At 42.7% G+C, this 27296-nt stretch overlaps 1 protein-coding gene across 5 annotated transcripts in view; it reads right to left on the reverse strand.

The window, feature by feature from the left end:
• The window catches only part of THADA (THADA armadillo repeat containing), a 904047-nt gene that overhangs the window by 462527 nt on the left and 414224 nt on the right, over positions 1 to 27296 (reverse strand). For all 5 annotated transcript variants that reach the window (XR_012244018.1, XM_073628459.1, XM_073628460.1 and 2 more), the window contains exon 28: positions 24746 to 24877. Coding sequence is in view for 4 of the 5 variants with exons in the window: in XM_073628459.1 (XP_073484560.1) it covers positions 24746 to 24877 (132 nt within the window). In the remaining variant the exon portion in view is untranslated. The remainder of the gene's footprint in view (positions 1 to 24745; positions 24878 to 27296) is intronic.

A 27296-nucleotide genomic window follows, 5' to 3' on the forward strand; every position in this document is an offset into this window, starting at 1 on the left:
AAAAAAATTAAAATGCCATAAATCTAACCCATAGTTTGTAGACATGATAGTTTTTGCGCAAACCAATCAAACGCTTATTGGGATTTTTTTTTTACCAAAATTATGTAGCAGAATACATATTGACCTAAACTGATGAAGAAATTAGATTTTTTAATTTTTTTTATTGGGAATGTTTTATAGCAGAAAGTAAGGAATATTGTTTCTTATTCAAAATTGCTGCTTTTTTTTTTTTTTGTTTATAGCGCAAAAAATAAAAACCGCAGAGGTGATCAAATACCACCAAAAGAAAGCTCTATTTGTGGGTAAAAAATATTACATCAATTTTATTTTGGTACAGTGTCGCAGAACGGTGCAATTGTCAGTTAAAGCGACGCAGTGCCGTATCGCAAAAAATGGCCTGGTCAGGAAGTGGGTAAGACATTCCAGGGCTGAAATGGTTAAACCAAACCATTTTGTCATTCCCATGCATATTTTGGAGAAATTAGTTTTGCACAGTGTGTGCAATATGACTTCTCCATTCACTCTACAAAGTTTGGGGTCGACAAATACCTTATTATTGTCACACTACAGTTTTATTTTTTTTAATTAGAAACGCATTAGAGAGGTCTTTTTTTTACTGGATAGTAGTACTGACTATCAGGACATTTTGTGTTATGTTGTAATCTCAGAAAATGACCTCACTTATATTGTTTTGTATTTTTTTTTTAGTGTGGGGAAGACTTTTTTTTAGTGAACAGACTTACCTTCTCTACTCGTAGTTATCAGTAGAGGCTTTTAACAAAGGTTTGTGATAGATTCCCAATAATAAAACAATACAACCACATTTCTTAAAATACTCCAGTGGACTCAGAGAGAGGGCATTGCTTGATTTAGGGCCATGCAGAGGAGATTGATACTGATAACTATAGGTATAAATAAGCAGGCCTGTACAAGGTGAATGTCAGTATGATAGCTGGAGCCATTGTGCAGATAATCATGTTTCCTTCATTGATTTCCAACATATAAAACTATTGGCATGCATTTTTTTATTGCCTGATAAGCGTGAGCTCTGAAAGGGGTGTACACATTCCTGTTCACGTTTTTCACACCTCTCCGTGTGTCGCGCATAGGGCAGCCCATTCACTTGAATTCCCATTGAACTTCACATCCACTTCTCTGTAGTGGAGAGGGATCTGGGGGTTTTGGTAGATCATAAGCTCAATAATAGCATGCAATGCAAGCAAAGTCCTTTCTTGTACTAAGAGAGGTATGGACTCCAGAGAGAGAGAGATATAATTTTGCCCCTGTACAAATCATTAGTAAGATTTCATCTGGAATATGCAGTTCAGTTTTGGGCACTGTTTAATTGGGCAACTATGTGGCAAATGAGATTTAATGTTGATAAATGTAAAGTTATGCACTTGGGGGCTAAGAATATGCATGCATCTTACATACTAGGGGGAGTACAACTGGGGCAATCAATGCTGAAAAAGATCTGGGGGTTTTGGTAGATCATAAGCTTAATAATAACATGCAATGCCAAGCTGCGGTTTCCAAAGCGAGCAAACTTCCTTGTATTAAGAAAGGTATGGACTGCAGAGAGATATAATTTTGCCCCTGTAGACATCATTAGTAAGACTTGAATATGTGTTTCAGTTTTGGGCACCAGTTCACAAAAAGAATATCTGGGAACTGGAGAAAGTGCAGAGAAGGGCAACCAAACTGATAAGAGGCATGGAGGAGCTCAGCTATGAGGAAAGATTGGAGGAACTGAATTTATTCCCTCTTGAGAAGAGAAGAATAAGGGGGGATATGATCAACATGTTCAAATATATAAGGGGTCCATATAGTGAACTTGGTGTTGCGTTATTCTCTTTACGGTCAACACAGAGGACAAGGGGGTACTCTTTACGTCTAGAGGAAAAGAGATTTCATCTCCAAATACAGAAAGGTTTCTTCACAGTAAGAGCTGTAAAAACGTGGAATAGACTCCCCCCAGAGGTGGTTCTGGCCAGCTCAGTAGATTGCTTTAAGAAAGGCCTGGATTCTTTCCTAAATATACATAATATAACTGGGTACTGACATTTATAGGTAAAGCTGATCCAGGGAAAATCCGATTGCCTCTGGGGGGATCAGGAAGGAATTTTTTCCCCTGCTGTAGCAAATTGGAGCATGCTCTTCTGGGGTTTTTTGCCTTCCTCTGGATCAACTGTGGGTATAAAATTGGGTATATTGGATTGTACGATATTTTTTATTTTATTTATTTATTGTTTTTAAGGTTGAACTGGATGGACTTGTGTCTTTTTTCAACCTAACTATGTAACTATGTATGTAAACCACCGTACTTTAGTTTGCAGGCTGTGCAAACTGGCCCTCGCTGTTTTTGTATAGTCCTTCCCTTTCTCTATTTCCTATTTTTTTTTCAAATGTGGCACACTTAAAGTGGAGCTCCACTTATCTCCCCCCTCCCGTGCCACATTTGGCACCTTTCGGGGGGGAGCGGGTACCTGTTATTAACATTTACCCGCTCCCACTTCCTGGGTGATGTCACTGCGGCGAGATCACCCAGAAGTTCGGCCCCCCTCCTCCTTCCCCCTGCCCCTGGCCCATTTAGAAAGTGCAGTGCGCTTCATGCATACACAGTAGGGAATGGCTTCATAGCAGGTTTCCCTTACAAGCAATGGCGGTGGCAGCACCCAAGTACCAATGGAAAAATCAACTAGGGTGAAGACACCTCGGGATCCCTGGACAGATAAGTGTCCTAATATTAAAAGGCTTTTAAAAAAAACTTTTCGTTTTTTTTTTTTTTGGAGGAGGCTGGACCTCCTCTTAAATGTTTAAGGGAGCATAATAGTCAAAGTATTGATTTGTATAGGATTGTAATAAAAGTAATCTCCAGTAACCTTTCAGTCTTTATGTCTCCTAAAGCTTGTCCTCAATCCCCACCAACTCCTATAGCATGCTTGTAGTCTCTGACCATCTCCTGTTCCATGTCTGCAGTCTAATAATTTTCTGTAGCATTCCATTTACTGAATAGGGCCTTACTTGAGACCCCTATATAAGTATCTTGACCACCACTGGTTTAGACATTAACAGTGCAGTTCTTCTTTAAGCAGCACAGAGCATGGGAGCTATATATAAATAAATACAAATAAAACTCCACTGCAAAAAATCCCCTCCAGAGATCTTACATTCGGAATGAAAGCTGCAATCCTACAGAGACTGCTGTGCAGAGGATTTCTTGGCATGGACACAGCTGGGTGAGATCACATTGCAAAATGATAACTTTCTGCAAAATGTTAACATTTAAAATCCCCTCCTATTAAAAATATCGGTGGGATAACAAAGAAGTCAATTAGGGATTATCCCTTCATTGCGTATTACTTTATAGCAAGTAAAATGTCCTAGTTAAAAAAAAGAAAAAAACAGATGTAGTGTCCTTGCGGTGTTCAGGTCTTCTCATATCATTCTCCTGATTGCATCATGGTCAGAGCAACCTCAGCACAGCTCCCACTCAATGGAAAATTCCACTCCAGCTCTAGTGCAATAGTCTTAACCCTGTCACCGGCCCTGGCCGGAGAGCGTCAAGGAGTACTGGAAAGTTGAATGCTTTGTTTTTTACTTAAAAGCTCGGCTCAACAGACCAACAAAAACAGAAAGCTAATGGTTTATAGAAAAAGGTGGTGTCTCCCGTGTAGCCTACAAAGTAGAAAAGGACTGAGTGGGGCTGTCAAAACATTCTTCCTCTCTTCAGATCTTTACAAATATTTTGTTTTAAAGCAAAAAAATAAAAAACCATGACAGGCGTGGTTTTCATAAAAGAAGAGACCCTAGTTGCCTCTTCGGTCATAAAAGCTTCTCCGTGTCTGTCAGCGATAACATACACTTAGCCGCACTGTGCCGTAATGAAGTGACTTACGTGCGTATGAGCGGGAGTGACATCATCCTGGCCAAACAGAAAAAAAAACGGAAAGAGAACCGAGATAAGATGGAAGTGCACGGGACGAGTGGGAGCCCTGTCTGCATGTGTCCATCCCTTCTTGCCAGTCCCTATCAAAAGGGACAGTTGGAAATTATTTTTCAATCAGCAGGCTGCAGCCAATGGACTGCAGCACTGATCAACGAATTCTGATAGTGGATGAGTCCTGCTGCCAGAATACAATTACACAGTGGGGAGGATTCCTCCATCCACCTCACTTGTGTGGATGTGGGAATCTGTTTTTTTTTTCTTGTTGAGCCAACTGGCTGATCAAGAAAAATTAATACTCTATGGCCAGCCTTAAAGTGGTTGTAAAGGCACAAGGCATTTTACTATTCTATGGATGAAGGTAAAAAACCTTCCGTGAGCAGCAGCCCCCCGGACCCCTCCAATAGTTACCTGAGCTTGCTCTTGATCCAGCAATGTCCACGAGAGCCTTGCCTCTCTGGGGACTCACACGCCTGATTGGCTTTTGGCAGCAGCGGGAGTGGAAGCCTTAAAGCCAGTGAGCCAATCTGGAGATAGAGGGGGCGGGGCCGAGTTGTGGGTCCATATGCGAATGGGGACACAGAGCCATGGGTCGCGAGTGCGCCTGCTTGGGTGCCCCCACAGCAAGCTGTTTGCTGTGGGGGCACCTGGCAGGAGCCAGGAGCACCGGCATGGGGCCCGACATGAGGAGGATCAGGGCTGCTCTGTGCAAAACCACTGTAAAGAACAGGTAAGTATAACATGCTTGTTATTTAAAAAAAAAACACAAGACTTTAATATCACTTTAAAATTTCCAGATCAGTCACAAGATAACTGCTAAACTTCTTACTAGCATGGTTTAAATTGGTTACTAGAAATGACTGAGTAGATTGCTGGAAGGATTGAAATATAAGTGCCACACCACTGCTAAGAGGTTCAGATACAACTGTGTTCCATTAAACGTCAGGGGTACAGATCAAGGAATAGTCAAAACGTTTCTGGGGTCTATGTGCCCCCTTCATCAGGGCTAGAAAGGACATAAGAAGATTATCATGTCAATCTGACATGAATACAATGACCCCTTCGATGTCCCTACTTATGGTAATTAACCACTTGCCATCCAGGCCAATTCTGACACTTCTCTCCTACATGTAAAAATCATAATGTTTTTGCTAGAAAATTACTCAGAACCCCCAAACATTATATATATATATATATAGATATATATATTTTTTTAGCAGACACCCTACGGAATAAAATGGTGGTCGTTGCAACTTTTTATGTTGCACAGTATTTGTGCAACAATTTTTCAAACTCATTTGTTTTTGGGAAAAAAAGTTTTTTGTGAATATAAAAAAAAAAAAACCCACTAAAGTTAGCCCGATTTGTTTGTATAATATGAAAGATGATGTTACGCCAAGTAAATAGATACCTAACATGTCACACTTTAAAATTGTGCACATTCGTGGAATGGCGCCAAACTTTGGTACTTTAAAATCTCCAAAAATTTTTACAGAGTACCTGTTTAGAGTTACAGAGGAGGTCTAGTGCTAGAATTATTGCTCTCGCTCTAACGTTCATGGCGTATGTAACCTGTGTGTATCCGGCTCTGATACTAGCCAGTGCCTCACCAGCTATTGACCTCATCGCACGTCCCTGTGTTACACCCATATTCAGGGTGTAACATGTAACATGTTATGAATGAACCGGCCCCCCCGTAACTCATTCACAGTGTTCTATGAATGGAAAACTACAAGGTCCGGCAGCCTTTGCAGCTGTCGGCTTGTAGTCTTCAATGAACTACCACGGTGCTGTGAGCGCTGTGGTAGTTCATTCATTCTTCCTATCAGCATGTATCTGCTTCCTGATACAAGGTACGAGCAAGCCTATACACAGACAGGTCTGCAGGAGACCTGCATGGCATCAGTGATCTGCTGATCGCTGGTATGATGCTTTACAGCAGGGGTCTCAAACTGGTGGCCCTCCAGCTGTTGCAGAACTACAAGTCCCATCATGCCTCTGCCTGTGGGAGTCATGCTTGTAACTGCTAGCCTTGCAATGCCTCATGGGACTTGTAGTTTCGCAACATCTGGAGGGCCGCCAGTTTGAGACCCCTGCTTTACAGGCTCCCGCAACAAAAAAAATATTAAATGCACATTTTTTCTGAAAAGGTGAACATCCTTTAAGGTGCTGATTAATTCTTTTAAAAGATTTTTACCATTTTGTTTTTTAACGTACAAATAAAACCACATTAAGATTTCATAGTTTACATCGCAAATACCACAGAGAATCTGGTGTCTTTTTCTAAATGACCAAACTGATTTTTTCCTCAACATCTTGAATGCTTGCCTGGATTGCCTCAGCCCCATGTGAGTTGCATACTAAAGCATAGTACACACGTTCAGAAAATCGTACGAAAAATACCGCTTTGGAAGCGATCGTACAATAATCAGATCGTTAGTGTACAGCTTTCGAGAGCCGATCACGACAGTTCATCCGAAATAAGCCAAAGGGACAGACACAATTTTTTTTTTTACCTGATCGCACAATTTTTGTTTAATCAGTACAGTTTACATCTGAAAATACAATACTAATACAATATAATACATGATATCACTTCCGAAGTGAGTTTCGTACAAGAGTTTTCATAAATTGAGTAACCTTTTAATTTTCCATATGGAGACTAGCATGCTAAGAAAAATTCTCTCATCTTCTCATTGTTTGTAGAACCCTTAAGACCCATACACAGAGCTAAATCTGGCATCCTCTTATGTTTGGTTTGCAACACAGCAGAAAGCAAATGGGTCTTTTTAGCTCTGCTGTGGCCATCTAGATACCACCTGGGGGTGGTGGGGACAGATAAACCTCTTGCAGTGAAGGATTATGGAAAGATATCTCTTGATAATTGAAACCATGTTAAACGGGCACATTTTTGGGTGACACTCCTCCTGATAGAGCCGTTGAGTGCGAAACATGTTGGGAAAGACATCAAGCGTGGCTGTTTTGAAACAGACACCAGATTCTCTGCTGTATTTTTGATTTAAAATATGATATTTCAATGTGTTTCTAAGTGTACGTTATAAAAAAAAAAAAAAAAAAAAGTAAAACCTTTAAAAAGAATTGTATTATTCAGCACCTTAAAAAATTCCACACACTGTTATGGCTTTGTTTGTATACTACAATTAGGGATGTGGTCTCATTTCTTGTAAAAATTCCCTCTTAATCCAGTTACAATCTTTTAATGCTTTAAAAGTACATTTAGTTTGCTAAAACACTGTGTGGCATACGCATCGCCATACATTTTGAATATCTACCATGTCTGAGCAATGTGTGTTGGTATAGCCACTTGTAATCCTCACAAGGAAACATGTGAGAGCATGACAACACAGAAGCACAACTGGGAGATAGTTGTCACCCAATAACAGGAAATACATAAACAAGGACATTTATGACAAGATTACTAGGTATTTTGATGTGAGCTGGAAATGTAAAAACATTAACAACTTTTGATATGACGTTATAGTATTGTTATAGTGTTCATGAGATTCTAGTGATTGGATTTAGATCCACTTAAGTTGCCACATGTTGCATCCAACGTGACCAGTATGGAGTTGTGAAGTTATATTGTTTACATTTATTTTATGTTATGGAGTAGCAAGAGGAATGGAAAGCAACTTTGAATCCTTTATCTACCATTACATCTGTTGCATCTTCATGTTGATTCAACTATGTCTTCTGTACATCTTGCCTTTGTATGATATGTATGTGTATTCTGTTTTTTCAGTAATTGTTATACAACGTAATATAAAAGAAAAAAAGAGGTGAAATACCAAAGTGTTGAGGAGTCAGGGTCTATGCTGGGATTTAACCAAGCAGCAATCAACTAAAACTAAACTTACTGATTGCCAAATGTTATATTTTACCTTGTGTTCCCCTTTAACCTTCGGTAAAGAAGAAGGCCCCTATTACAATAAAAATACCACACACACATAGCTTACGCCTGAAAATTATCAGACAAGAGTGTTACAAGTACCATACATTACTTCAAAGGATGCCCCTGACGCCTAACGTATAGAAGTTTAAAAAATGGTTCTCTTACTTTAACTAAAATAAATCATCATGCTTTAACAAATTCAAGGCTCCAGTGGTCTCCCACAAATGTTTTCTCTTGACAGCTCATCAGAGAGGCCCACACGTTTTTTGTATAAGTTTGTGTGGTTTATTTTATTTTATATTTGTGTGTGTGGTAAAACAGACAAGTATAATTAGGAGCAGGGACAATACAAGCTTGGTATATTTGCACTTGCACATGCTGTTAACAAGCAGCCATGTTTGAAGTTGAAAGAGTGGTTGAGGTTCAATGCGAATTGTCAAACCAGAATTCTTTGTCCCTGTTATCTAGATGTTACTGCTTTGGTTATAGTTGACTAGCACATTTGCAATACAGCCTATGATCTTCAGTTAATATCATGGTTCAAACAGCGCTTGTGCCCAGTAGCTCATGGCATCCAATGATCTCCGCTAATGAAGCTATGATGAAATAGGCTACTAAAAAGCCATTTTCTCTCTACTGTACATCTTTCCTATTTGCACTCTGACATAAAAAAAAAAAAGAACAAAAAAAAAAAAAAAAAAGCTAAACACTAAAGTGGGCAGGTAATATAGCCCCAATATAGCGGTAGGAAAATTACAAGCTTTTCCGAATAGATATATGGTACGGTGTACACATACAGTGCCTTGAAAATGTATTCATACCCCTTGACATTTTCCACATTTTGTCATGTTAAAACCAAAAACGTAAATGTATTTTATTGGGATTTTATGTGATAGACCAACACAAAGTGGTACATAATTGTGAAGTGGAAAGAAAATGATAAATGGTTTTCAAATTTTTTACAAATAAAAGTGAAAGTGTGGCGTGCATTTGTATTCAGCCCCATTTACTCTGATACCCCCAACTAAAATCTATTGGAACCAATTTTCTTCAGAAGTCACCTAATTAGTAAACAGCGTCCACCTGTGTGTAATTTAATCTCAGTATAAATACAGCTGTTCTGTGAAGCCCATAGAGGCTTGTTGGAGAACCTTAGTGAACAAACAACATTATAAAGGCCAAGATACACACAAGACAAGTTAGGGATAAAGTTGTGGAGAAGTTTAAAGCAGGGTTAGGTTATAAAAAAAATATTCCAAGCTTTGAACATCTCACGGAGCACTGTCCAATCCATCCTCTGAAAATGAAGATTATGGCACAACTGCAAACCTACCAAGACATGGCCGTCCAACTAAACTGACAGGCCGGGCAAGGGGAGCATTAATCAGAGAAGCAGCCAAGAGGCCCATGGTAACTCTGGAGGAGCTGCAGAGATCCACAGCTCAGGTGGAAAAATCTGTCCACAGGACAACTATTAGTCGTGCACTCCACAAATCTGGCCTTTATGGAAGAGTAGCAAGAAGAAAGCCATTGTTGAAAGAAAGTTATAAGAAGTCCTGTTTGCAGTTTGCGAGAAGCCATGTGGGGGACACAGCAAACATGTGGAAGAAGGTGCTCTGGTCAGATAAGACCAAAATCGTGCTATGTGTGATGGAAAACTAAAACTGCACATCACCCTGAACACACCATCCCCACCGTGAAACATGGTGGTGGCAGCATAATGTTGTGGGGATGCTTTTCTTCAGCACGGGCAGGAAAGCTGATCAGAGTTGATGGGAAGATGGGAAGCCAAATACAGAGCAATCTTAGAAGAAAACCTGTTTGAGTATGCTGAACACTTGAGACTGGAGCTGAGGTTTACCTTCCTGAAGAACAACGACCCTAAAAATACAGCCAGAGCTACAATGAAATGGTTTTGATCAAAACATATTCATGTGTTAGAATGACTCAGTCACAGTCCAGACCTGAATCCAATTGAGAATCTGTGGCAAGACCTGAAATTTGCTTTTCACAGACGCTCTCCATCCAATCTGACAGAGCTTGGGTTATTTTGCAAAGAAGAATGGGCAAAGATTTCTCCCTCTAGCTGTGCAAAGCTGGTAGAGACATCCCCAAACAAACTTGCAGCTGTAATTGCAGTGAAAGGTGGTTCTTCAAAGTATTGATTCAGGGGGACTGAATACAAATGCACACCACACTTTTCACATATTTATTTGTAAAAAAATGTGAAAACAATTTTTTCATTATCCTTCCACTTCACAATTATGTGCCACTTTTGTGTTGGTCTAATATATAAAATCCCAATAAAATACATTTACGTTTTTGGTTGTAACATGACAAAATGTGGTACATTTCAAGGGGTATGAATACATTTTCAAAGGCACTGTAGGTCTGTCACAAATCAATCAAAGCAATGGAAGAATAGGATAAAAGTCGAACAAGTGGATGCCTTGGGCCCGGGACTCCAGGGCGAGCCATCAATATGAAAAGAGTTCTGCACTTCAGTACTAAATTCACAGTATTTCCGATTCTGCTTTGCAATACTTTGCACTTTATTTTCCAGGAGGGGGCCACGAGATGGCAAACTTTCTGTTCCATTCAATAAAGGTTTCCTTAAAAGAAACACCTTCGCTTGTCCATTCACGACAGATTAAAAATGCCTCTCCATAGTCCGCCCCCCTCAGAACGGTAAACTCTTCAATCATTGCCTCCCTGCTGCAGTCGTCCTACCAGCAAGGCGCACTTATCAATCCAGGCTCCCTGCTGCAGTCATCCTTCCAGCAAGGTATACATATCAATCCAGGCTCCCTGCTGCAGTCGTCCTTCCAGCAAGGTATACATATCAATCCAGGCTCTCTGCTGCAATCGTCTTTCCAGCAAGGCACACTTATCAATCCAGGCTCCCTGCTGCAGAAGTTGTAAAGGAGTTGTAAAGTCACGTTTTTTTCCCTTAATGCATTCTATGCATTAGGAGGAAAAACCTTCTTTGCTGCAGTTGCCCCCAGAGCCCCCCCTCTTTTTTTCTTGCCTGAACCCATTCATTCCAGCGATGAGCACAAGCCCATCGGCTCCGGCCACTGTCTCTGTCCTCATTGGATAGTTAGATAGCAGCGGGAGCCATTGGCAATCAAATCCAGTGAGACGAGAGCGGGGGGGCAGGGCCGAGTTCTGCTGTCTGTGTCAATGGATGCAGCAGCGGGACTTGGGAGCGCGCCTGCACGGGTGCCGCCATAAAAAGCAGCTCTCTGTGGGGGCACCTGATGAAGAGGAGGGGCCAAAAGCACCAGCAGGGCCCCCCAGAAGAAGAGGGTCTGGGCTGCTTTGTGCAAAACCCTTGCATAGAGCAGGCAAGTATAACATGTTTGTTATTTGTATATGAAAAAAAAAAAATAAGAACCTTTACAATCACTTTAATCAATCTACATCACCCGCTACAGTCAAATGATCTCGGAAAATATTCTGCCCCCTCCTCCTTTCATAAAAGCCGGTACTACAGCATAGATGAATGAAAAAGGATCTACGAATAGGGGACAGGTGGATGATTGAAAGATCCGCCCCTCCATTTATAAATCACGTTTTATTCACAGCTGAAGAAGCTGTAGTACCAGCTTCTTCAATGGAGGAAAATTTCAAGAAAACCAGGAGCCAGCAGCATAAGGGACAAAGCTTAATATTAGCAAATCCTATTTCTTGTGCGTTTTTTTGTGTTTTTATTTTGACTACACTCAGCTTTATAAAAATGTATAAAAACTTTGTGTACCATGCTAATCTGCAAGTCTTTTTTGGCATTAACGTCATTTAGTTTTATCAAAGCTTTCAGTTACATAACCCATAGATTTGGAAGGCACTCAAAACTGGTCATGGATTCTCAGTAAACTCCCACCTATTCCACTGCCTTGTAATGAAATTGTCAGCATGATTACCTGGATTAATTGATCACATAATGCTGCAATCTCCAACATAATGACATGTGACTGCCACAAATAAGGCAATGCGGAGAAGTACAAGTGTACACAGGACTCTAATGCCCCGTTGTGCACCATTTTTTGGTGGATGTTTGCTTATGAAGTTTTTACAGGTAATTCCATATCTAGTTGCAAAGCAGAAAACAGGCCACCTGTCTTTGGAAATTGTGCAATTAAACTGCGTTTGTGTTTGTGAACAACCAATCAGTAGTGTAAAGAAGCAGCAACTCAACCATGAAGTATTGGCACAGTACAATAGAACATAAACAAAATTCAAATGCGATAATCAGTAAATATAAATCCTGCAATAGAAACACCAATGATGTTTGACAAAACAAAAGAAAAAGGAAAGGAAAAAAAATCCATGTGATTAAACCAGTGAATTCTTCTTAAAAAGTTCATAAACATAGTAAGTGTCCATCACCGTTCCCACCCTTGTGTAGAACTGCCACCACAAATAAAAGTGCACCCTTACTGCTGTAGGTGTCCTACCTCTAGAAAGGTCTACCAAGCTCAAACCATGGAAAAAACACACCTGGTACCTGAGGTACAGTGAAGAACCCCTAAGGCAGTGATGGCGAACCTTGGCACCCCAGATGTTTTGGAACTACATTTCCCATGATGCTCAACTACACTGCAGAGTGCATGAGCATCATGGGAAACGTAGTTCCAAAACATCTGGGGTACCAAGGTTCGCCATCACTGCCCTAAGGGTTGTTAATAGACAGATGAAGTCTGTAGTATAAAAGTATAAATTGTATTACATCATGTCAAAGTTATACATGTACAGACAATACATACAATATATAAAACCATATTTGATACAGTTGTGTAGGAAAAACACCATCCTGTGCAAAGGACTGGCGCTGATCAATACACTGTGAATAACACCTTACATGTTACGGACTCAAAGTCCTTCTTCACAGGTTTTATGTTATTGACTCAAAATGGGTATAAAGTTTCTACCAAGAGAAAAGGAGTATATAAATATCAATTCATCTTAATACAATGTAATAATTTTGATAAATGTTCAGCAAGATAGCTGACCATGCGACACATAATGCAAGCATGAAATGTAATGCATGAGTTAGCTTGCTTACATGGCAAAGCAATCATATAACACAAATGTCTGGAGGGGCTGAGCAAGGTCAGGCAACTTATTGGTCAAAGGGACAGCCCCCATCCGAACCCTCCCAACACCCAAATCAACTGAGGACTGTGGCTTGCTCCACCAGGAGGACTCAAGTGTGGCGGGGCACATAGTATTCACCTACCAAACAGACTGGAGCCATTGCTGTTACAAATGATACAAAAGGTAGTATAAATAGCATTGTTGGGAAATGTAACCCACAAACAAACCAGGCTTCAACAATCATATGTCTCGAAAACTCAGAGTATATCAATACAGAACAAAGAGTGCCAAAACCTGTAAAAAGATAATAAGCTGACCTTTGCAATAAGTAGAATGTGCTCACAACCGGACGCTCCCTCAGTATCACCAAAGGGGATCTGGGGGCTGGTTAATGAGCACCTGTGTGAAAGGGAAAGCCAATTGCCATGCCGATCGCGATCGGAATCAGCTAGTGCAGTATAAGAGGGAGGATACCGCGCAAGATATTCGCGCCATTGTACCTCCCTAGAGTCCCCCGGCAACACAGCGTGCGGCGCAAACACGTCACCCAGCGATGAGGGGCGGGGCCGCATCACGCATCATCACGCCGCCGACACGCGATGGCCACGCCCGCGCTCCACAATGGAGCGCAAGCGTATGGTGGCCCAAGAAGGGACCAACTAAGCCAGAATTGGGATGTCCTAAGACTTTGCTTGCGGCATGCGGCTCTGGACATCCCAATTCTGGCTTAGTTTGTCCCTTCTTGTTTGAAAGGGGGTCCGAGACAGTTTTTTCAAGTTTTTTCTATTTAAAAAGTGATATGAAATTTAGATTAAAAGGGAAAACTATAAGCATTTTGTGATCAGTTGTATTTATTTTGAAGTCATAATCTTGTTATAGGTGCATGAGAAAAGATTCCAAAAGCACCATGGGAAATACAACAGTATCCCATTGTTTCCACTCTGTATGTCTGACTATAAAACCTTGAACTAAGTTGTCCGATAAGGGATAAGAGATAAGAGTCAGCGAAGATGACTCACTACCTGATTTGTATGTAGTTTTGAGCTTTAACTATTAAGCTGTATAAATAGCATTTTTTTCCAGCAAGAGACAATGGGACAGAGTAAAAGGACCCTATAGTTTCAATGGACAGGAGACTGCATTATCTTAATATGCAACATTTTTAATATTAAGGCGACTTTTAATATTTCGTTTTGATACTATAATAAACAAAATTAAAAAAACACAATATATACAAAATTACTACAAGATGTGACAAAAGAAAGGACACTTAAAAGGCTTAGAGCCTAAAGCCCATTACACACGATGAGATTATTGGACAAATGATCGCCCATTTTTTTTTTTTGTATGCTGGTCTCCATATCGAAAAGGAAGAGGTTACTAAAGTTACGAAAAATCTCATACGACAGAATAAAAAGTGATGTAATGTATTGCATTTTGGGATGAAAACTGAACTGGTTTAACGAAAATAGTACAATCTGGAAACATGCGACAAAATTTTTGTGTTTGTCCCTTCGGACAAAGCTGTGTACTGTATCGATAAGATTATTGTACGATCAATTTGAAAGCGGTATTTTTTTTGGTACGATTTTCATATTGTGTGTACTAGGCTTAAAGTGGAGTTCCACACAAAAGTGGAATCTCCACTTATTTGACTCGTCACCCTCCTCCAGTGCCACATTTGGGGGGAGCGGGTACATGTTTTTGACAGGTAGCTCTCCCACGGCCATAGACGGCCTAAGCCAGTGATGGTGAACCTTGGCACCCCAGATGTTTTGGAACTACATTTCCCATGATGCTCATGCACTCTGCAGTGAGCATCATGGGAAATGTAGTTCCAAAACATCTGGGGTGCCAAGGTTTGCCATCACTGGCCTAGGCCTCCTTTATGTAGAGCAACAATTCTTTTTTTCAGATCCTCAGAGAGTTCTTTGCCATGAGGTGCCATGTTGAACCTCCAGTAACCAGTATGATAGAGTGAGAGCGACAACACCAAATTTACCACATCTGCTCCCCATTCAAGGCTCGATTCACACTAAAGTGTTTTTTGATGTATTTTGTTCCTATGGTACACGTTCACATAAATGCATTTTTGTGCCTCTGCGTTTTTGGAAAGGGTCAAGAACTTTTTTTTCCACAAAATGCAGCGTTCTGCATGTAATAGACTTCAATAGACCCGCATCCAAAACGTGCGTACCGCATTTTTACTTGCGATTTGTGACGCAATTTGCATTTTGCGATGTGTTTTTTTTTAATTTTAGCTGTACATTCACTGTATATAACTGGTTGGTACGGAGGGGGCCGAGAAGCCGGCTGCTGTGTCCTTAACAACCGATGAGTCATCAGCTGTCAGCGGGCATCCCCGCTGACAGCTGAATGGAAAAAAAAGAAGATATTTTTAATAAAAGACTTGTCAAAAAAGTCTACTGTATTTTTTCACACTACACTACTTTCTTTTGGTGAATATTCATTCACATGGGGGGGCAGAATCTGGAAGATTCCAATAAGCCCCTACTCGTAGTCCCCGACAACCACCGCCAGGGTTGTCAGGAAGAGCAGAGCCCCCCCTGCCCCAAAGCACCCCCCCTCATGTTGAGGGCATGTGGCCTGGTATAGTTCAGGGGGGGGGGGGGCGCTCGCTCGTCTCCTCCCTTTCCTGACCTGCCGGGCTGCATGCTCGGATAAGGGTCTGGTATGGATTTTGGGGGAGCCCCACGCCATTTTTATTTTTTTTTTTATTTTGGCGTGGGGGGGTCCCCCTCCGAATCCATACTAGACCCAAGGGCCTGGTATGGACCGGGGGGGTGGAAGGGGGACTGAGACCCCACGCTGTTTTTCTTCACAATTTTTTTGTTTAGCCGGCAATTGTTTTTTTTTATATTCAGCTGTCAGCAGGGAAGTCCGCTGACAGCTGATGGCCCATCGGTTGTTAAGGACGCGGCGGCCGGCTTCCCGGCCCCCTCCTTAGCAACCAGCTATATACAGTGTAGCTGTATATAGCTGGTTGCTAAGGAGTGTATGCAGTGCAGCTACATCTGCTGTGCTGCTTCAGTGAGAGAGGTAGCTCAGTGCCAGAGCAAAGTCTCCTCAACTGCTCCACACGCCCGCCTCCCTCCTCCCCTGCCGGGTTTTCTCCTTCCTGATCCGACAGCAGCCCCAGTGAGCCCACATCTGCTGCTTCAGTAGCTCAGTGCCTGGGCAAGTCTCTTCCGAACACTCAGCTCTCTCAAGCGCTCCGCCTGCCCGAATCTCTCCTTCAGCATTTCGCCCGACCAGATCTCTCCTCCAGCGCTCCGCCTGCCTCTCTTCTCCAGCGCTCCACTCGCCAGGCTCTCTCCTCCAGCACTCCGCCCGCCAGGCTCTCTCCTCCAGTGCTCCGCCCACCCGGCTCTCTCCTCCAGTGCTCCGCCCACCCGGCTCTTTCCTCCAGCGCTCCGCCCGCCTCTCTCCTCCAGCACTCCACCCGCCAGGCTCTCTCCTCCAGCACTCCGCCCGCCAGGCTCTCTCCTCCGGCACTTCGCCCACCAGGCTCTCTCCTCCAGCACTCCACCTGCCAGGCTCTCTCCTCCATCGCTCCGCCCACCCGGCTCTCTCCTCCAGTGCTCCGCCCACCCGGCTCTCTCCTCCATCGCTCCGCCCACCCAGCTCTCTCCTCCAGTGCTCCGCCCACCCGGCTCTCTCCTTCAGCGCTCTGCCCACCTGGATCTCTCCTTCAGCGCTCCGCACACCCGGCCCTTTCCTTCTAAACCCTGGACTTCTCACCCTGGCCTGCCCAGTACTGGGGGGGAGCAGTTCAGCCCGGGGTCGGCAATGTGATACGATCTACCTGTCACCTGGCCGCAATCGACGGGTAGATCGTGATCGATGGGTTGCTGACCCAGGCTGTAGATGTAGTCTTGGTTTGGAATAGGTGCAGTATGGATTAGGTACACTTGGTGTTCTGCTCTCAGTTGCGCAGTCCCTGCTAGCAGTATCAGCAATTGAAGAATAGCTCTCTCACCAGTTCCCAATGTGTCTGTATGCAAATTGAACAGACTGGATGTTATGTTTTCAGAGACAAATGTGTGTATTTGACTTCTTCAAAGTTCTGAAAAGTTTACCAAGCCATAACTCCTATACCGTACACTACACATATAAACAACTTTCAGCTAAAGCCTGGTTGCGCAAAGACAAGATGTTAAAGAGTCTAAATGTGCAAACTTTATGATTGCATATGGGAGAGTTTTAATAAATTGTTGTTTTTTTTCTTTTTTTATGTTGGTACTGGTTCTGCAAGGCGTAAAGAATCAATGTTTTGTCAGTCAGCATAGCAGAGCAACAGCTGAGACCATTCGTTTTGCATTCAGCTTCACAACAAGTCACAACCCAGTGTGTATTCTGATCACCCGAATCCTATCAATGCAAATTCTACTTAGTTAAGATGCAGCAGCTAACCTATTTCATCCAATTGAATAGGTTCACAGGGTGGCAACTCATCTCTAAAGTACAAAGTCAAGTCAATCTCCATCATATCTACTGTCACTCAAGTAACTGCGCTATTCCCCAGTCAGCTACATAAAATTGATTTAGGTGTGTGGAGGGTGGGGGAGAAGGCAGAGTAGCTGGGCCAGCACAGAGTATTTAGACATTCCCAGAGGTGGAAACAGCTATGACGTGCCGGGAGGGAGGGGACTGCGCTGGGGAATCAGCTCTCCTAGTCACATATTCTATTAAGTTGAAAGGCACATTGCAAGTGAATGAAAAACACTTAGCCTCAGTTCACACACAGTTCACGTGTGTAGAGATAATCGGCGGGAGAACAAGTTCAAACATGTTCTCCCCCGATTATCACTGTTTAATAATCTGTTTATGGACTCTGATCAGCGGCGATCCTTGGGATCACCGCTGATCACTGCTTCATAAACGGACACCTAGGTGCAGTGCGAATTCACAGTGAAAATCGCAACGCGTTCATGCGAACCGATTGCAGAGTGTATGTTAAAGTGGTAGTAAAGCCCACTTTCTTATTTTTACCTACAGGTAAGCCTATAATATGGCTTACCTGTAGGTAAAATGAATGTCTCCTAAACGCGCACCATTTAGGAGATATTTACCAGCCACTGACATCACCGGCGCATGTGCTCTGGTATGCCGGACCTTCAGAGATTCTTGCCGGAACCGAGAAAAGCCAGGGTAAGATGACAGCCCTCTCAGCAGTGACCGGGCGCCACTGGAAAGGCTTCATTCTAAGGTAAATATTTCATAATGTGCTAGCATGTGATGCATACTAGCACTTTATGGCATTGTCTTAGGCCTCATGTACACTGCTGCTGCTAAACGGACGTTTAGGAGCCGTTGGGCATTTTTTTCAACTGCTCTTGAACTCTCCTCTATGTTATCTTATCAGTACATGTACACAGGGTCGTTTATAGTCCTTTCCAGGCAGTTGAGTTTAGAGGCCTTTTTTGGAAAGCAAAAAAGAGTTCAGACGCTGAGTTTAGAGGCATTTCAAGCACCAAACGCGTCTAAACGCAGTAACTCGCGTTTAGCCGCATTTAGTTTACAGGTGTTTTTTATTTTTGCCTATTTAGAAAAAAACGCAAATGTGGCAAAACGCCGCTAAATGCGGCATTTTTAAACGCGGCAAAATGGACGTTTTAAACTTGGGTTACTATCTGTCAAGTTAAATCGTTCAGGAGAGGTTGGAAAAATGTTCTGTGTACATTAAGCCCAACAGGTTTTTTGTTTTTTTTGCAACGGTTTACTACCGCTTTAAGTTAATGACACCCTGAAATCGGTTTGCAAAACACAGTGTGATTTGAAGAATGCAACCTGATTCTGGTACAGACGAAAACGTGTCCTGCACAAGTTTGGTGCGAATGTGGTGCGATTTGAGCCATATAAATCCATGGCTTAAATCTCACCCCAGAAACACTGCATGTAACTCACACGGGAATGTGCTGCGATACCTGTGCGAATTACATGGGGTGTCCCGCACCGCATCAGTGTGAACCCGGGCTTAAAACCACTTCCCTACCGGGCCATAGTAATATGACATCCTTGAATTTGTCAGGGGATATCTGAATGATGCCTGTAGCTACAGGCATCATTCAGATATCATTCTTTCCAGCCGGCAATTCTGTGCACGATAAGAATGATCGTAGCGGCGGTTCCACCGCTTGATCATTCTTATAGGCGACGGGAGAGGACAGCCCCTCCCTCCCGCTGCCATCCGGTGCTTCTCCGGGCTCTCCCGTGCCATCGGGGGCCAGGAGAAATAATCGTCCGGCACCGGATGACGATGATAGAGATTTCCGGTGACCAGATGGTCACCAGTCATCTCTATGACCGTTGGAGGCCCGGGCGTGACGTCATAACGTTGCGCCCGGGTTCCCGGTTGTAAACAAAGCCGTGATCGCGGCTGTCAGCAGGAGATCTGTGAATTTTTTTCTCAATCTCATGCTTTCCAACCTGGAGGAGAGATGTGGGGGTGTTATTGACCCCCGCATCTCTCCATAAAGAGGACCTGTCACAATAGATTCCTATTACAAGTGATCAAAAAAATTAAAATGTAAAAAAAGTGTAAAAATAAAACAATTAAGCAAAATAAAAAAAATGTAAAAAATGTAAAACGCCCCTGACCCCAGCAGCTTGCGCTCAGAAGCGAACGCACACGCAAGTCCCGCCCACATATGTAAACGCCGTTCAAACCACACATGTGAGGTATCACCGCATGCGTTAGAGCATGTGCAACAATTCTAGCCCTAGACCTCCTCTGTAACTCTAAACTGGTAACCTGTAAAAATTTTCAAAGCGTAGCCTATGGAGATTTTTAAGTACCGAAGTTTGGCGCCATTCCATGAGCGTGCACAATTTTAAAGCATGACATGTTAGATATCTATTTACTCGGCGTAACATCATCTTTCACATTATACAAAAAAAAATTGGGCTAACTTCACTTTTCTGTTATTTTTTAATTCATGAAACCGTTTTTTTTTTTCACAAAAAAAAAGGCGTTTGAAAAATGATTGCGCAAATACCGTGCGAGATAAAAATTTGCAATGAATGCCATTTTATTCCCTAGGGTGTCTGCTAAAAAAAACATACCTGTATATAATCTTTGGGGGTTCTGAGTAATTTTCTAGCAATAAAATGATGATTTTTACATGTAGGAGAGAAGTGCCAGAATAGACCCGGTATGGAGGGAATAGCACTGCAAGGAAGCATTTAGACTACTTGTTTTTTTTTTTAATGCTTTTCCCATTTGCACTGCAGAATGGTTTAAAGGCCCAGCATGACCGGGTCTCCTGCTCCAAACAAGTCACCCATATAATGACAGTAAGTTTGCTATCATTATCAAAAGTCATTACAACATAAGATCTAGCCTTATAGAGGAATAAGGAGGACGATAAGCCTTGTGAACAGATCATGAAAATGTTCAGACAGATAGAGTTTGAACCACGTTTCAAATGATCTATCATCTTAAATACAAGGACCTAGGTAGAAGCATCACTCATACTGGGATGTGATATTTTAAAAAGAAACTAAAAAATAAACATAGATAGTTTCTAATACTATAGAGTGGTTAGATTTCTAAAGAAAACCTATTTGCAAGGTTGCCACTTGCAGCACATGCTGAGAGAATATCTAAGATGAGCAAGATCTGTATGGAGCTCGTCATAATTCACTAGGAGGACACAAAGCCAGAACAAGGTATAAGATGCATTGCACGATATGGATAGCAGCATTTGAGGATTTTCTCTGCTTGCTTAGCATCTTCTTGGTAGCAGTAAGACGCAGGCTGATGACAAATGGGCCCTTTTTTTGACAGATTTTATTTAGAACAGGAGTTTCCCTTTAAATTAGTACTTAAGAAAGAATATTCCCCTCTTTGAAGTGCTGTAATCCGATTGCTATAGTGATTCCCCAGCGGGAACATCCTGAGGGCGCTTTTATTTTTTCCTACACTTTCTTCAGCATCCCCAGCTGGGTCCCAGCTTTCCAGAACACTGATGGGGCCCTGGCCTGCTGTGGAAGTTGGATCAAGTTAAAGAGAGTCAGGAAAACATTTTACTTCGGCATAAACAGAAAAAAAAAAAAAAAAGGAACATACGGTATAACAAAAGTCAAAGATTTAAAAAATAGACGATTTCTAAACTTTACAAAGTCCACTAATTTTTCATGATTTACATTTCTTATTATGAAGTTGTGTACACTTTACCATTTTGCACAGGAACTAGTTAAAACAAATCACATAGTATTTGCCATTGGCCACCCTTTGCGGCTATGAGTTTCAATTCTTCAAGGTTGTGTGTCGATGGGATTGTTTGATCATTCTTCCAGAAACGCATTTGTGAGGTCAGGCACTGATGTTGGATGAGAAGGCCTGGTTCGCAGTCTCCACTCTAATTCATCCCAAAGGTGTTCTATCAGGGTTAGGACAGGACTCTGTGTAGGCCAGTCAAGTAGTCCACCCCAGACTCACTCATCCATGTCTTTATGAACCTTGCTTTGTGCACTGGTGTGCAGTCATGTTGGAACAGGAAGTGGCCATCCCCAAACTGTTCCCAGAAAGTTGAGAGCATAAAATTGTTCAAAATGCCTTGGTATGGTGACCCCTTAAGAGTTCCCTTCACTGGAACTAAGTGTCCAAGCCCAAACCCTGAAAAACAACCTGACACCATAATTCGCCCCTCCACCAAATGATTTGGACCAGTGCACAAAGCAAGGTTCATAAAGACATGGATGTGTGAGTTGGTGGTGGAGGAACATGAATGGCCTGCACAGAGTGCTAACCTCAACACCTTTGGGATGAATTAGAGCGGAGACTGTGAGCCAGGTCTTCTCGTCCAACATCAGTGCCTGACCTCACAAATGAGCTTCTGGAAGAATGGTCAAACATTCCCATAGACACACTCCTAAACCTTGTGGACGGCCTTCCCAGAAGAGTTGAAGCTGTTATAGCTGCAAAGAGTGGGCCAACTAAATATTGAACCCTACGGACTAAGACTGGGATGTCATTACATTGCATGTGTGTGTAAAAGCAGGCGCCCCAAAACTTTTGACAGTATAGTGTATACATATTGTATCTAAATAATTGTACTGTGGTGTATAGCTGACTTCCTGGTATACTGAGCTTATGGCTTCAGTACTTTCTGAACCACTAGGGTAGAACAAGCTTGTAGGCAAAATGAAAAGGAGAAAAAAAAAAATCAGAAATACTTAGTTGCATATTTGTTCTTGACCAGTATCTGAAACTATAAAAGACAGTATGTCACAATGTCAGCCAGTCAAATAGCATTTTAAGAAGGAGAGTTCAGCAATGAGAGTCTGTCATGACAGAATTCCTTCATTGCAAAACTGCCAAAAATGAGATAAAAATGAATAACCCATTAAAGGAAACAATAATAAAACCAGCTTCAGGTTGTACTGCTATCTACAGCAGGCTTGTACTGTATACTGAAAAAAAGAGAAGGAGAACTAGGAGGAAGTCTGCTCATAATGAGGGTCCCGGCAAGCGGCTGAGGGCCAAACCCTCAAAGGGGACAACAGGTGCAGGGAAATGGACAGGCATGTCGCAGACCGGGGCGACCCAAAGAGTAGTGTCATAAGGAGATAAAGAACTCACTGGTATCTGGATCAATGGATTGGTGGTAGGGAATCCAACCAGCCTCCCTCGGTGAATGGAAGAAGCGTGTTGTCTCTCAATCCTGGACCCGAAGGCACGCTGGAAATAGCACGCTATAGCGGATATTGCGGGTCCTCATAGCCGCTTTCACCGAGTTGAACAATTTGTGTAGCTTTTGCGTCTCAACGGAGTAGTCCGGGAAGATCATCAGTTTGTTGTTTTGGAAGTGCAATTCACCCAGCAGCCTGGAGGCATGGAGAATTTTGTCCCGATAGTTCAGCATTTGGAAGATGAAGGTTCTCAGGGGAGCTCCTGAGGGGACAAGCTTAGGTGGGGCGCGGTGGGCCCTCTCCACGGTGTAGTGGGGGGGGGGGGGAAATGGGCATCAGGGAGGAGGGTGCGGAGAATGCCTTCCACGAAGCTTGTCGGGTTCCCCCCCTCAGCTGCCTCAGGCAGGCCAATTATACGAAGGTTGTTCCTTCGGTTCCTGTTCTCTGTGTCCTCTGCCCTGTACTGGAGGGCCTTCACCTTGGTCTGGAGAGTGGGGAGGGCCGCCGATTGTTCCAGGACCTCATCCTCTGTCTGACCGATCCGCTGCTCTGTCTCCGTCACTCTGGAGTGGAGCTTGTCCATGTCTTGGCGTATGAGGCCTGCGTCCAGTTCCACTGACTCGATCTTGGCAGTAAGTGTAGATTGGCACGTAGCAATTGCCGCCATCACCTCTGCTAGCCAAGGAGGCCTGGAGTCAGCCGGTTCCATGGTGTTTGTCTGGGAGGCCATGTGGGAGCAGCGCCTGGATCGTGTCTCCACGTGCGTGCAGGGAGATGGCGGTGGAACCTCAGCGATCGGGGGATATTTAAGCCTTTTCCCCTTACCAGACTGCGCACCCAAGGATCTGCGCCTCATCCAGGTGTCATCAGGGCAGAAATTAGGGGGTTATCTCCCGTGAATACGGATATTTTCCAGAAAGCCAGCGGAGCTCGTGGAGAATGCAGCTCTTCACATTTTGGAAACTCCCCGGTCATATATTAAAGTAAGGGAGAAACATTCAGAACAAAGATTTTCGATGCAGATGGGTTTAAATGGCACAGATTAACAAAATACAAGCAATTTGGGCATTTTCTACTAAACTCCCTGAATTTAGGCATGTAAATGCATAAATAGATGTCTTGTTTTTGAAATATGGACAAAGTTGTAACACATAGATGTGAATTAGCCACAATACAATGCGTATGGTTTCTAATCGAGATGCATTTTCAGGCCCTAAAATGTAAGTGTCAGCGGGCCCCTTATAGGGCGATTCCCTAAACAACATATTTAGGGTAAACACTTTCCTAAAGTATATCTATGGTCAAAATTTTGCAAAAAAAAGGATGAAGAAAACAGAAGAAGAAAACAGAAGGAAGAAGAGAAGAAGAAAGAAGGAAGAAAGAAGAAGGAAGAAGAAAGAACAAAGATTTAATTTTTTTTATACATTTATGGTAAATTGTGTTTCAATTATTTCTAGCCTACTCCTATTGATCTGAACGATCTTGAAGTTGGTAAGCTTACTTTGTGAAGACCCCCACACACTTCCTTCCTTGAATTGTGACACTATGCCCTGTGAGTAGGCACTGCTGTGTCACACATTTCACAGAGCCTGCTTTCTGATCTACAGAGGAGCTGAGAGGAGGCGGAGTCGCTACAGGAATCACTGTTTGCAGGCAGCAAGCCTCTATCATATTGTCAAATATAACTAATGTTTGTATAGCTATTGCAATGCCGGTCTGACATCATCACCCCACGTCTCCACCTTGTTCAATCAGAGAACGTTTTACATTCATTCAGAAGTTGCAAAGAATTCTCTGAATGGTGGCCATGCTGAGCAGTTGACCTCTTATATTCACAATGTATTAGGCCATCAACTGGAACTGGAAGCAAGTGGAGATCACCTACTTCAGGGATTTCCAGCTTCCAATGTGACATCGGCCACATCTGTCACTTACATAGTTATATTGGTCCAAGCTGGATGAATGTAAATATGTGTAACATGCTGATGCCTGTAATTATTCTTTAAAGATGTTGCCTATTTGGCTGATATAGGAAACAGCTAAACCTTTTTCACCAACAACATTAGAAAATGAATAGATAATTATAAACACATTTTACTACTAAAAGCCAAAAATGCAGTGATAGGGATTACCTCATGATGAAGGGGATGAAAGGTGCCATGCTAAGGGCTGAGTAGGTGCCATCCATGGGAGAAGGGTACAGCTTACTCAGGATAAGCAGCAGAAGGTACAAGCTAGGGTGCAGCTTTGACTCTCCTGTGGGACTAAAACATGACAAAAAAGATTATTTTAATTAATGTTAAATTATAGATAGACACACCGAGAGAAAACAATATATACATTATTCGGACCACTCAAAACTCATAAACCCTTTATCAGTGGTTAATGGTGGACAATCCCCATTTATGGAGACTTCACTGGTGAGGTTTCCATGAAAACATCCCGGCTCTGCCGCTCTCACCAAGTAGTTTTACCCTTACTGATACATCTATAATATAATACCTAAAAAGAGAAATGCTAGCGATAACAAAATAAAAATCAATTAATTCCCCCATTCACGCTGCTTAAGAATCTACACTGCCCACTATTGCAATCAAACAGCTTAACACCTCAAGTACGAAACCTCTCAGAGGTCACCACTATAAGTCCTACAACATTGCACTTACAAAATGCATACTAGTGATTCATTCTTTGAAGAGTGTCAGATTAACCCAGGTGTGGGAAAATCTGGACAAATTTTAAAAAAGCAGTATTACAATACTCTAGGGACTTACATATGATTACCCAAGGTTTTCTTTTAGAGATCTATCAATATAAATTGTTTTGAATTTGTATGTACATCTCAATGGCAATGCATCATGTAGTTGATATTCTTTTGTGGGATTTATTTTTGTTATGTCTTGTGCTCATATAACTTAATGTACATTCAATAAAAATCTACTGGAAAAAAACAAAACAAAACAAAAAAAGAGCTGAATACCCAAATAGTGACTGCATCTTTGCCACAATTTTTCACTGGGCTCCTTCATTTTTGAAACTGACTGTTGTTAAGTCAGGTGGTGCTGACAAAACCACCCACGGATCAAATTTACAGCAGATTCAGCATTAGGGATGCGTTTGAATCCTAGTCCAAACCCTCCTGAGACGGCCGGCAGGAAGCTGTGATCTTAAGAGCTGGTTAACACTGAGGCAGCACGACTGCCTCAGGCGACCTGCACACGACAGCAGCGGCGACTTGCAAAACGACTTCTATATAGAAGTCAATGCAAGTCGCCCCCAAAGTCGTACAGGAACCTTTTTCTAAGTCGGAGCAACTTGTGTCGCTCCTATTAGAACGGTTCCATTATACAGAACGGAACGCGACTTGTCAGGTGGCTAAGTCGCCTGACAAGTCGCCCCAGTGTGAACCGACTCTTACTGTCTCAATTATAAATCATAAGCAGCTGAGGAATTCAGCCAACACCCAACAGCCGCACTCTACAAGGGAAAAGTACAGCTGTGGGGCAAGGAATGCCTCTGCAGCTGATGAATTGCACCGCACAGGTGACAGATTCTTGGTGGGCTTACTTACCTGGGTTCGGACTAGGATCCAAAACATGTCCAAACTCATCCTTATTCAGCAGGAATCAGACGAAATTCACGCTTTGTAAGGCCAGCTTAAAACTCCCTTATAATGTTATTGATGTTAATGTATAATAAATATGTAAAGTGCTGCATAAATTGACAGCGCTAAGTACCTGTAAAAGGAATATTGCCCATTATAGTTGAGCAGACCTGATAACTCAGGTGCAAGGATCTAGTTGCTAGAGTCCTTGAGATATACACCGATCAGCTATAACTTTATGACCACCCACCCGATATTGAGTAGGTCTCTCTTTTGCCACCATAACAGCCCGTACCCTTTGAGGCATGGACTCCACTGGACCTCTGAAGGTATGCTGTGGTATCTGCCACTAAGCCATCAGTAGCAGGTCCTTTAAATCCTGTAGGTTGCAAGGTAGGCCCCCTATGGATCAGACTTGTTTATCCAGCACATCCCACAGATGCTCGTTTGGATTGAGATCTGTAGAATTTGGAGGCCAGGTCAATACCCTGAACTCATTCTTGTGTTCCTCAAACCATTCTTAAACAATTTTTGCAGTGGAGCAGGGCACATTATCCTGCTGAAAGAGGCCACTGCCATTAGGGAATACCATTTAAATGAAGGGGTGTTCTTGGCCAGCAACAATGTTTAGGTAGGTGGTACGAGTCAAGTAACATCCACATGAATGGTAGGACCCAAGGTTTTTGAGCAGAACATTGCCCAAAGCATCACACTGCCTCTACCGGCTTGCCTTCTTCACATACTGTGAAGAAGTCATCCTGGTGCCGTCCCCTCCACGAGTAAGCGTTCCACATGCACTGGGCCATCCACGTGATGTAAAAGAAAACGTGATTCATCAGACCAGGCCACCTTCTTCAATTGCTCCGTTGTCCAATTCTGTTGCTCACAAGCCCCTTGTAGGCACTTTTGGCTGTGGACACAGGCCAGCATGGGCACCCTGACCATCTTGTGGCTACACAACCATGAAAGTAACTGCATCTGAAAGCACTGGGGCCATTGGTTTGAATCCCACCTACGACCCTACCTGCCTTGAGTTTGCATGTTCTCCCTGTGCCTGTGTGGGTTTATTCCAGGTACAC

Source organism: Aquarana catesbeiana, linkage group LG04 (assembly GCF_042186555.1).
Source record: "Aquarana catesbeiana isolate 2022-GZ linkage group LG04, ASM4218655v1, whole genome shotgun sequence".
NCBI classification, from domain to species: Eukaryota; Metazoa; Chordata; class Amphibia; order Anura; family Ranidae; genus Aquarana; species Aquarana catesbeiana.